The 12,941-nt window shown below is 38.7% G+C and overlaps 1 protein-coding gene across 7 annotated transcripts in view; it reads left to right on the forward strand.

Moving 5' to 3' along the window:
- RAD50 (RAD50 double strand break repair protein) overlaps positions 1-12,941 on the forward strand; it is a 204,868-nt gene that overhangs the window by 138,937 nt on the left and 52,990 nt on the right. For all 7 annotated transcript variants that reach the window (XM_012762116.3, XM_012762118.3, XM_075996017.1 and 4 more), the window contains 3 exons: positions 6,656-6,807; positions 8,097-8,282; positions 8,643-8,847. In XM_012762116.3, coding sequence (XP_012617570.2) covers positions 6,656-6,807; positions 8,097-8,282; positions 8,643-8,847 — 543 coding nt within the window. The remainder of the gene's footprint in view (positions 1-6,655; positions 6,808-8,096; positions 8,283-8,642; positions 8,848-12,941) is intronic.

Here is a 12,941-nt window from a genome sequence, read left to right on the forward strand (position 1 = left end):
GAGATGTGACACAGAGCTCAGGCAGTGATGCCTGGCCCCAGTTCCTAACAGGCTGTGGCCCTGGGGTTGGCAACTGTTGCTAGAGCATTTATAGACTGATGGGAATGACTCTGGCAGGAAAAATTGATTCAGGAGAGAGGATAATTGAAGAGCAAAATTCTTGAGTAGGCAAGAAGAGACAGGATCCATTGTCCAACTGGAGAGGTTCAGGAGCATGTGCTGTTTATTCATTGTAACAGGATGGCAGGCAGAGTGTATGATTGGTAAATTTGGTGGTGAAAGAATGAATTAGTTCTCTTTTGATTGCTTCTGTATTCTCAGTGAAAAAAAGAAGTGAGGTTATTGACTGAGAGTGGGAAAAGGGGTTGATTGAGCCTAGAAAAAATGAGTTTTTACCTCAGAGAGTAATTGATTAAGGGAAGTATTTTAGGATTACATGACAGTGTCAGGGGTTCACTTGAGGTTTATGTGTGAAAATTTAAAGAGAGACTGGTCATAGTGGTTGTGTGTGTGTTTTCAGTCTTCTTCAGCTGCTCAATGGCAAGTACTAAATAAGCTGAAAAGTTGGATTTAAACAAAGTTGGAAATTTGCCTGGTAAATACAATAATGGGAGTGAAAAGCAAGGAATGGACTATATTCTTTTTTTTTTTTTTTTTTTTTTTTGAGACAGAGTCTCACTTTGTTGCTCAGGTTAGAGTGAGTGCCGTGGCATCAGCCTAGCTCACAGCAACTTCAAACTCCTGGGCTCAAGCAATCCTCCTGCCTCAGCCTCCCGAGTAGCTGGGACTACAGGCATGTGCCACCATGCCCGGCTGATTTTTTCTGTATATATTAGTTGGCCAATTAATTTCTTTCTATTTATAGTAGAGATGGGGTCTCGCTCTTGCTCAGGCTGGTTTTGAACTCCTGACCTCGAGCTATCCGCCCACCTCGGCCTCCCAGAGTGCTAGGATTACAGGCATGAGCCACTGCGCCCGGCCGTATATTCTTTTTTTTTTTTTTTTTTTTTTTTTGAGACAGAGTCTCACTTTGTTGTCCAGGCTAGAGTGAGTGCCGTGGCGTCAGCCTAGCTCACAGCAACCTCAAACTCCTGGGCTCAAGCGATCCTCCTGCCTCAGCCTCCCGAGTAGCTGGGACTACAGGCATGCGCCACCATGCCCGGCTAATTTTTTTATATATATATATCAGTTGGCCAATTAATTTCTTTCTATTTATAGTAGAGACGGGGTCTCGCTCTTGCTCAGGCTGGTTTTGAACTCCTGACCTTGAGCAATCCGCCCGCCTCGGCCTCCCAAGAGCTAGGATTACAGGCGTGAGCCACAGCGCCCGGCCTCGTATATTCTTAATATATTTACTTATTTGATCAGTCCCCTTGTATGTAATGAATCTTCCATCACTATACCTGGGCTCCAACACCCACACTGGGCTGACTCTGCACCCATGTGCAAGCCTTCCTTGCTCTGCTGGGACTCTGCTCTTGATTCTGGCTTCCTCACGATGCCTTCCCATTCTGTGTAGGCTCTGACTTCCCCAGGACAACCTCCTCATGCTTCGTAGTCTGACACTCCATACCAGGTGGCCTCTTGCAGGAATGCTGTCTCTGCTTCGTGATTTGAATCCCCCCAGAGCTGAGTCACTCTTCCCAGTCTCATATTTTATTCCTGGTGGCCTCTTGCAGGGATGCCATTTCTACACGGTTAGCTGAATCCCCTTAGCAAACTTACCCCTCATGTGGACCCCCTCCTCCTCGTTATCAGGCTCTGAATCTCCACACTATTCCTCCCCCCAGCATGGACACTCTCCTCCTGAGCTTGGGTCATCCCTACTCTTGAATTCCCCTTTCATCCTGCTTGAACCTCCAGTATCCTTGGACTCTTTAAACCCTTTCTATGCCCAGCTTTTTCCCGTGAGGATGTGCTTCTCAGCCTACTGCAGCTGATTTATCCCACTCTAGGCTCAGTTACTGTGTCCTCCACCTTCAGCCAGCATGAACACACATACCTCCTTCTGCCCCACCTAATGGTTTTAGGACTAGATATTTGGAAAGGAGAAGGGCTTATTTTACTTTTAATTTTATTCTTTTGGATAGAAATCATTTGGAAGTGTAATACAGATTTCTTTGCCTTAATAAATTAACTAAATCTAAGTTACTCTTTTTGAAGTGATTCTTCCTCAGTAAGAACATCCACAACAGTATTGTGATAGAAATGCTACAAGATAGTCCTTACTTGAATTCCACTTACTAATTTGATGTTTGCCAGATAGCTAGATGCCATGGAGAGTGAATATGTATATTTGGCTTGCTAGTCAGTAGCACTGTAAACAAATTAATTTTTTGGTACATATATGCATAGCTCTTCAGTTTAATCATCGTGGATTAGCCCTCATTAGCTGCTCTCCTTGGGATGAAATGACAGAATCAAGTCCTTGGGCTTTCAAAGCTTTATAATGGGCCGGGTGCAGTGGCTTATGCCTGTAATCCTAGCACTCTGGGAGGCCAAGGCAGGCGGATTGCTCGAGCTCAGGAGTTCGAAACCAGCCTGAGCAAGAGTGAGACCCATCTCTACTATAAACAGAAATAAATTAATTGGCCAACTGATATATATATATAGAAAAAATTAGCCGGGCATGGTGGCGCATGCCTGTAGTCTTAGCTACTCGGGAGGATGAATCAGGAGGATTGCTTGAGCCCAGGAGTTTGAGGTTGCTGTGAGCTAGGCTGATGCCACAGAACTCACTCTAGCCTGGACAACAAAGCGAGACTCTGTCTCAAAAAAAAAAAAAGATCTTTATAATGACCTCTGGCATCTCCTTACTGAAATATCTATATCCTAAGAGGCTGTTTCTGAGCAGCCAGTCCAGTGAGTTCTCCCTCTTTACTTCTATCCTCCATGCTAAAATCCTTGTTCAGGCTGCCTTCTTATCTCTCCTGGATTATTCCCTGCTGCCTATCTTGCCTCAGCTCAATCTGTTCACGCTGAAGACAAAATAATGCTTCTAAAATGCCTATCTATTGCATAAGATTCCCCTGGTTCAAACCTTTTAGTGGCTTTCCATCACCTTAAGTCCTAAACTCTTGACATATTTCAGAAGGCTCTTAATTTCTGGAGCATTTTATGACTTTTTCCTACTTTCTGCACCAAACATTATGAAATTACTATAGTTGCTCAATGACTCAGATCTTTTCATCTGGCTAACTCTTACTCATCTGTCAAGTCTCATTTAAACATTCATTTCCTTTAGAATATCTTCCCTGACCTCTCCTAGATAGATTAAATGCCCCTAGTTTGTACTGCCAGATCACTCTATACCTCACTTATGATGGTGTTTAATGTACCTTCTCTACTCTTTTGTTTATCCTGTTTCTCTTCCATACTCCAAAGGAAAAAAGTCTATCACTTCAAACCAAAACAACATATGAAAGCTACAGGCTGGGCATGGTGGCTCATACCTGTTATCCTAGCACTTTGGGAGGCTGAGGCAGGAGGATCCTTTGAGGCCAGGAGTTCAAGACCAGCCTGGGCAATAGCGAGACCCCAACTTTACAAAAAACAAAACAATTAGCTGGACTTGGTGGCACAGATCTATAGTCCCAGGAGTTTGAGGTGCAGTGAGCTATGATGATGCCACTGCACTCTAGCCTGGGCAACACAACAGGACCCTGTCTCAAAAAAAAAAAAAACAAAAGCTATAAAGTGCTTATTAAATATTTGTTGAATGATTAATTTACTTAATAGCAAAGTTAAATTTATGCCAAAAAGTCAACAAAGGATATTATGATTTAAACAAAAGCAGAACCCAGGACTTCCTGATTTTGATTGCAATAGAATGAGTATCACACTTAGACCCTCAAAATGAACAATTATAAAACTGGATACAGTGATAAGGGACGGGGGCTAAAAAAAATAAAATAAAAACTGGAAAAAATACTTTTTTTTTTTTTTTTTTTTTTTTCATTCTGCTGCCCAGGCTAGAGTGCCATGGCGCCAGCCTAGCTCACAGCAACCTCAAACTCCTGGGCTCAAGCAATCCTACTGCCTCAGTCTCCCGAGTAGCCGGGACTACAGGCATGTGCCACCCTGATTTTTTTCTATATATATTAGTTGGCCAATTAATTTCTTTCTATTTATAGTAGAGATAGGGGTCTTGCTCTTGTTCAGGCTGATTTCGAACTCCTGACCTTTAGCAATCCACCCGCCTCAACCTCCCAGAGTGCTAGGATTACAGGCGTGAGCCACCGCTCCCGGCCCTGGAAAAAATATTTGAAGCAACTGTGGGCATTGGCAGCTTTGACAGAATCAAGCTGAGCTGTCAAAATTAACTGCCTGCTAGAACAAAACTCAACACATTTTAAAGGAAGTCTATAGAGTCCAAACTCTCAATGTAATGTCCAGGATATAATAAAAAAAAATAATGGATGTATGCAGAAGAAAATGCGATCTGTAACTAGGAGGGAAAAAAGTGAATAAAAACAGACCCAGAGATGACGTAGATATTTGAATCAGCAGACAAGGATTTTAAAAGCTGTGATAGGTTCAAGGATTTAAAGGAAAAGATGGACATAAAGATCTAAACAGAAATAAAAACTATAAAAAAGACCACAAGAAGCTCAGTGCATCACAAGCAGCATAAACACACCTATGTTGCATATTATATTCAAGTTGCTCAAAAGTAAAGATGGAAAGAAAATCTTAAAGCCAGGGGAAAAAGTAACATGCAAAGGGTAAAAATAATAAGTGTGATTGCTGTTTTCTTATCAAACACTATCCAAGCCAGAAAAGAGTGATATAACATCTTTAAAATCTTGGGGAATGTAAGTCAACCTCAACGTCTGTATCCCGCAAAACTATCCTTCAAAAATTGAAGGTAAAGTGGGCATGGTGGTACGTGCCTGTAGTCCCAGCTTGGGAGACTGAGCAGGAGGGGACTGCTTGAGTCCAGGAGTTCGAGGCTACAGTGAGCTGTGATCATGCTACTGCACTTTAGCCTGGGTGACAAAGTGAGACCTTGTCTGTTAAAAAAACAAACAAAAAAAATCAAAGACAAAAAGAGAGAACATTTTTGGATTTAATAAAAGGTAAAGGTAATTTGTTACAGACAGACTTACACTACAATAATTATTAAGGGAAGTTTTTGAGGCTTGAGGGAAAGTGATACTAAATTAGTCCTAGGGTAAAAGTTGCTCGAGACTCCTCTTTATAAACCTTAAAAGCAAAGGTTTGGAAGGATCAAACTTTTTTTTTTCTGTTTTCAGCATATTATGAGGGTACAAATGTTAAGGTTACGTATATTGCCCATGCCCCTCCTGCCCCCTCGAGTAGGATCAAACGCTTAAGACAGCACTTCCCAACCTTTTTGGCACCATGGACTGGTTTCATGGAAGATAATTTTTCCATGGAAGGGGGCAAGGAGATGGTTTTGGGGTGATCCTAGGGCATGACATTTATTGTGTAGTTAAACCTCTCTGCTAATGATAATCTGTATTTGCACCCACTCCCCAGCACTGGCATCACCACCCCAGCTCCACCTCAGACCATCAGGCATTAGATTCTCATAAGGAGTTAGATTCTCATAAGGAGCGCGCAACCTAGGTCCCTCACATGCCTTCAATTTGTAACAAAACAAAATGTATCTGAGTAGCACAATAAAACAAGGTGGGCCTGTATTTAATAGCTGTCATAATAATTCAGGTAAGAAGCACTAGGTGCTAAAACTAGTGGAGGGAATTTGATGAAATAGGGATAGTTACATGGTCTCAATACATCTGTCCCCCAAATGCTTATTAGTTGTAAAGTAAGAAAAATTTTTTCTGGGGAAGCTGTCAGATACATATTTGTCAAGAGATTGAAGTTAATACCCCCAGTGATGAGATAAATTGAAATTATGTCCTATCTGATGAGATGCAATGAAAGGAACTCATCATCACTTCTATAATATTCCAGCCAAAGATGCATAACCTAATTGTAGTCATGAAGAAATAACACAAACCCAAATGTTGGGAGACATTCTTTAAAATAATGGCCTATAATTTTCAAAATGATTCATGAAAGTCAAGGAAAATCTGAGCAACTATTCCAGACTGAAAGAAACTAAACAGACATGACCACCAAATACAATGTATAATTCTGAACTGGAACAATTGGAAAAACTTGAATGGGATCTATGGACTATCTGGTAGTAATATATTAGTATCAATTTCCTGATTTTTATGGTTGAAAATGTCCTTGTTTTGTAGGAAATACTGGTGATGGGACATCTGGTCAACAACTTAATGCTCATATGGTTTGGGGGGGTTAGGAAGTTATGTATACTGTATTTCTACTTTTCTATAAACTTGTGATTTTTTTTTAGTTTTAAAAAACATTTTTCATTCAGCTTCAGGTAGAAAGAAAAAACAAAAACATTTTTGGTACTTGATCTACTTACTCTCCTAATAATGCTATATAAAGGAGGTAGATAATATCATTTTAGTAAATCAATTAAACAGTATTCTTTTCCTCCCATATTTGTAATAGTGTGTAAAAATGACTTATTTTGTGTTTACCTTTTTTTTGTTTCCTCATTTTGGGTAAGATTGCTTATGTCTTTTCTTTCAGAACTAACATTCTGGTGCTTATTAAGGAAGCATAATTTTTCTCTGTTTAACATTCAAAGGTTGCTCAAGAAACAGATGTCAGAGCCCAGATTCGTCTGCAGTTTCGTGATGTCAATGGAGAGCTTATAGCAGTGCAGAGATCTATGGTGTGTACTCAGAAAAGCAAAAAGACAGAATTTAAAACACTGGAAGGAGTCATTACTAGAACAAAGTAAGTGTTTATATTATATTTGAATGTCTTCTTCATTTTTGTCTTTTAGGTCTATAGGACTATAGTTTTTTCCTATTTTAGGGAAGAGCATATTAATTTTTTTTCAATAGACTTTAATATTTAGAGCAGTTTGGAGTTTACAGCAGAATTAAGCAGAGAATATGCTCCCTACTCCTACACACAGTTTCCCCTGCAATCAACATTTAATTTTTTGTTGAAACTATTTATCAGTTAGACAGAATGATCCTATTAAAGATTTAGTGATAATGTTTCATTCCCTTGAATAAGTTAGGAACAATTGCTGAATTGAAAGTGCGTGGCTCATGCCTGTATTCTTAGCACTCTGGGAGGCCAAGGCGGGCGGATCTTTTGAGCTCAGGAGTTCGAGACCAGCCTGAGCAAGAGTGAGACCCCGTCTCTACTAAAAAATAGAAAGAAATTAGCTGGACAACTAAAAATATATAGAAAAAATTAGCCGGGCATGGTGGGGCATGCCTGTCGTCCCAGCAACTTGGGAGGCTGAGTTAGTAGGATTGCTTGATCCCAGGAGTTTGAGGTTGCTGTAAGCCAGACTGACGCCACGGCACTCTGGCTCGGGCAACAGAGTGAGACTCTGTCTCAAAAATAAAGAAAATGCATAATGACTCAAATGTAGGTTGAATGAATAAAAATATGCTAGTATCATACATAGAGATGGATGATGTGCGAAGCAGACGAGTAGGAAGGATTATTCTTCCTTTCAACCATTACTATTGGAGGCAGGTATGATCTTCTAATGGGTATGGGTTTTAGAATTAGGCTATCTTGGATTCAAGGCTCTATCCTTAATGAGCAAATGAGTTAACTATTCACTTTCCTCCCCTCCCTTTTATTTATCTGTTTAACTAATTAGATGATTCCTTTATTTTATTTTATTTTTTATTTATCATAATGTTTTGTTTTATTCATTTAAATTTCTGATTTTTAAGTTCTGGAGATGGGAAGACAGTTAATTTAGAATACATATAGATAATACATAGAGGAAAATTATTGTATTTAGAAGTCCAAATATGTAAAAAGAAATTCTGGCATTGTTTCCTGTACCACCATGTTTTATCTATCTTTTCATCAGCGAACTGCCAAATCATTTGAGAGTTATGCATTTTAAGCATAAGGAAGCTATTCTAACAGCAGACAGCTGAAGGGACTTTTTTTTTTTAAGAGAAGTACAGCATGAAGGATTGGTTAGGCAAAAAATAGGTACAACTGAAGGTTATTTTACATATACTCTTGGTTTTCATTTCCTACAGGCATGGCGAAAGGGTCAGTCTAAGCTCAAAGTGTGCTGAAATTGACCGTGAAATGATAAGTTCTCTTGGGGTTTCCAAGGCTGTGCTAAATAATGTCATTTTTTGTCACCAAGAAGACTCTAATTGGCCTTTAAGTGAAGGAAAGGCTCTGAAGCAAAAGTTTGATGAGATTTTTTCAGCAACAAGGTTTGTAACCCTTAAGTAGAGTATGTAGCCCATTAAGTTATTGAGCCATGTTTGTAATTTGTATGCTTCTTTTTTTAATGGAAAAAACTTAAAAAGCGAAACAAAAAGATAATCAGTTATTACTTCTAACCCATTGACAACCATTGAGCATATTTTCCTTTAGTTTTCTTTTGTGCAGATGTTTGTTTACCTGATTGACATTCTAAATGTAATTTTTTCACAATTACATTCTAAGCATTTTCCAAGTTATTAAAAACTCTTTGTAAGTATAATCTTAATGACCACATAACAGTCCACTGTATGAATATATACCATAATTTACTTAGCCAGAAATTTGATTTTTATTTCATATCTTCAAAGATACATTAAAGCCTTGGAAACACTGCGGCAGGTACGTCAGACACAAGGTCAGAAAGTAAAAGAATGTCAGACAGAACTGAAATATCTGAAGCAAAATAAGGAAAAAGCTTGTGAGATTCGTGATCAGATTACTAGTAAGGAAGCCCAGTTGACATCTTCAAAGGAAATTGTCAAATCCTATGAGAATGAACTTGATCCATTGAAGGTAATTCTATTTCTTTTTTTTAATTGGCAAAAGTGATATATCTTTATGGTATACAGCGTGATGTTTTGACATCAATATACATTGTGAAATGGCTAAATTGAGGTGATTAACATGTGCATTTCCTCACATACAATTTTTTTTTTTTTTCTGGAACACTTAAAACCTCTCTTGGCAATTTTCAAGTGTATAATATATTGTTATTAACTGTAGTCACCATTATGTTCAATAGTTGATTTCTTGTATACTAAGAAGAAAGTCATTTTTTTAGCCCATGATAGCATTTGCCCCCAAAAGCACTTTATGTGTATGTGAAATTTGGTGGCATGTATGTTTCTAGAAAAATCTATCAGAGACAATACAATGTTATTACTAATGTCTTAGGTTTATATTAAATGATTAGTCTTTAAATTGCCCAAAAAGCTTAGATTTGAGAGTAAACAAATTTGTAGCATCACACTAAATCAGTAATGTAGATCACTAGCTGTTAAGTAGCAGTGTGATTACCCAATATTGCAGTTCTGTATGTTTAAAATTTTTTTAAATTGACAGATCTTTTAGGAATTTTTTAAATTTGCAAGATGTTCTTGACAGTGCATAAGACTAGGGATTGATCCTAGTTAAACCCTATGATTTATAAGAAAGGCCAAAAAAATTCTGTTCATTCATTTAGCAAGCATTTCTTGAATGTGTTGTTTGTGCCAGAGTGTACCGTGCCTGGGGCTACAAGTACAAGAAGGACTGCAACAATGTCCTTGCCCCTATGGGATTCCTGGTTTAAATAAGTAAGACTATTCTTTAAAATGGCCACTTCGTAGGTTTCAGATAGAAGTTTTTTTTAATCATTTAAAAGTGTGTTGATTCGGTTTGTTTAAACTCATGTGTAAATACTGGTATAGATCTTTGAATTGTAAAGTAGAAAAAAAATTTTTTTGAGATGAGCCTCACTCTGTTGCCTGGGCTTGAGTGCTATGACGTCAGCCTAGCTCACAGCAACCTCAAACTCTTGGGATCGAGCAATCCTACTGCCTTACCCTCCCAAGTAGCTGGGACTATAGGCATGTGCCACCATTCCTGGCTAACTTTCTATGTATATTTTTAGTTGTCCAGCTAATGTTTTTCTATTTTTAGTAGAAACAGAGTCTCGCTCTTGCTCAGGCTGGTCTTGAACTCCTGAGCTCAAACAATCCACCCACCTCGGCCTCCCAGAGTGTAGGATTATAGGTGTGAGCCACTGCGCTTAGCCATAAAGTATTTTTTTAACAATGAAAGCTGTGCATAGAAATGTATCACAAGGGCTTCAGAGAGGAAGCAGGGCTGAGGGGGTTCTTGAAGAATGGGGAGAAATCAAATTAACAAACTAGAAGACATTTTATGTATGTTTATATACTTTTGGGATTTTTTCCTTTTAAAAATATATGCTCAAAGTGAAAAAGAAAAGGATAGTAAGTGAAAAGTAAAAGATACTTTTCTATTCCATATATATTTCATATATATGTAATTTTTAGTTGCATATTTATAATACACATGTGTATGCAAACATATGCATGTGTGTTTATAATTCACACCTACAAGCTTATCAGAACATGATTGTGAGAGAAAGAGTAAATCAGGATAAAAGGAGTGAGAAATATAACTGGGATCAGATTATAGGGAGTTAATAGATTAGGACTTGGTTCAGTAGACAGAAGAGCCGCAGGGCATGTCATATTTAGAATGCGTTGTCCTGATCACTGTGTAGGTATTGTAATTACTATGGGGAACACCGTGTGTTTCCTTGAGGAGCAGCCTGTTTGGAGAGGTGGACATATACACTTAATGGTAAGGCAAGGAAAAGATAAGAGCTGTAGGAGATCTGAGAAGGAAGGAAGAGAATTTCTGTCTGAGGTAGCTGGAGAGGATTTTGGGGCGTATGACTTTTTTGATCATAAATAAGTAGGTCATTAGAGACACAGGGGCAGTAAAACACAAGCTATTTTTGAACACAGGGAAATCCGTATTGTTGAATGGTGCATTTGTGTGTAGTAAATGATGTCATCGTGGAGCTAAGTGATAATTTCTAGCGTTGAGTGGTGCCAGGACTCTAACCAATGCTGTAGCAAAGGTTGAAGTGTTTATATACTTGTTTATTTATGTTTGATCATGACTAATTCTCTAAGAGTTTAATCTTATTCTTGTCTGTATCCTCCGAGTCCAGTCCGGTACCTGGCACATAGCAAGTGGTTCACATAGCAAGTGGATGACTTTCATAGTTCTTTATTAGCTCTGACATACGAGGATTTTTCCCTTACAGAACTCAATGTAAAGTTTGCATCAAATCACCTTCCCAGCAGCTGTCCGGAAAAGACTGCTTCGTTTCTACACTGTACTGTAAATGTATCCTCTCCCATTTTTAAGATTTTTTCCATCTTCAGGAACTCTCTCATAAACTACTTTATTTCCATCCCACCATATCCTATCCTCTTTTCTTGGCCCACTTAGATCTGTTTTTCTTTCTTGCCTTAAATGGCAATTGCTTGAAAAATTTGTTTCTAATTATTAGGCTGGTGCAAAATTGTGGTTTTAGCATTGAAATTTGCTGTTTATTATTGGAATACAATTCTTAAATATGTTATACATCATTTTAGTGCACATTTTGCGCTTTTTTTGCTAATGACTTATTACTTGCTGTTTATATTTAAGACTATGAAAATGATGTTAGACAAAAAACAAATTCGAACAATTTTCTTATTCGAGTTCAGAATGGTTCGTAAAGCAGCGGAGACAACTTTATGCATTGGCCCACACATTTGGCCCATGAACTGCTGATGAACGTATAGTGCAGTGGCGGTTCAAGAAGTTTTGCAAAGGAGGCGAGAGCCTTGAAGATGAGGAGTGCCCTGGCCGACCATAGGAAGTTGACAATGGCCAGTTGAGAGCATTCATCAAAGCTGATCCCCTGACAACTACCTGAAAAGTTGCTGAAGAACTCAAGGTTGACCATTCTACCGTCGTTCAGCATTAGAAGCAAATTGGAAAGGTGAAGAAGCTTGATAAGTGAGTGCATTGGGAACTAACTAGAAATTTTAAAAATATAGTTGTTTTGAAGTATCATCTTCTCTCCTTGTGTGCCAATGAACCAATTCTTGATCGGATTGTGACTTGCAATGAAAAGTGGATTTTATATGTCAACTGGCAACAACCAGCTCACTGGTTGGACTGAGAAGAAGCTCCAAAGCAATTCCCAAAGCCAAACTTGCACCAAAAAAAGGTCATGGTCACTGTTTGGTGGTCTGCTGCCAGTCTGAACCAGTACAACGTTATGAATTCCAGCCAGACCATTACAGCTGAGAAGTATGTTCAGCATATCGATGAGATGCACCAAAAACTGCAATGCCTCTGGCTGGCATTGGTTAACAGAAAGGGCCCAAGGCTTCAAAAGCTGAAAGAACTGGGCTACAAAGTTTTGCCTCATCCACCATATTCACTTGATCTCTTGCCAACCCACTACCACTTCTTCAAGCATCTCGACAACTTTTTGCAGGGAAAATGCTTCCACAACCAGCAGGATGCAGAAAATGCTTTCCAAGAGTTCGTGGAATCCTGAAGCACGGATTTTTACGCTATAGGAATAAAGAAACTTATCTCTCATTGGCAAAAATGTATTGATTGTAATGGTTCCTATTTTGATTAATAAAGATATGTTTGAGCCTAATTATAATGATTGAAAATTCACGATCTGAAGCAACAGTTACTTTTGCACCAACCTTAATACTTTTTCTACATGCAAGTTCATGGGCCTTCTATACCTGGTAGCCCAGCTGCTCCATTTTTTTGTATCATTTCACACTGGCACCTAAGCTTTAAACACTCTGCTGTATTATTTTGTTGTTTGCATGCTTGTCTTAGCTCTTTTTACTATGTTATATGCCTTGGGGATAGAACCAAAACACAGATGTCAGAGAAGGAATCCAGAGAATCTGGTACCAGCTGAATTTAAGGAATGAGGCAGCTAGAGATGTCACAAAAGAGCTAAGCCCAGTTGATCATTTTATGTTACCAAGAGGCAGTGAAAACACTGATGGAGTGAAGTTTATAAAGTACCATAGCTGAAGTGT

The sequence above is a fragment of the Microcebus murinus genome, chromosome 21 (assembly GCF_040939455.1).
Source record: "Microcebus murinus isolate Inina chromosome 21, M.murinus_Inina_mat1.0, whole genome shotgun sequence".
Taxonomy (NCBI): Eukaryota; Metazoa; Chordata; class Mammalia; order Primates; family Cheirogaleidae; genus Microcebus; species Microcebus murinus.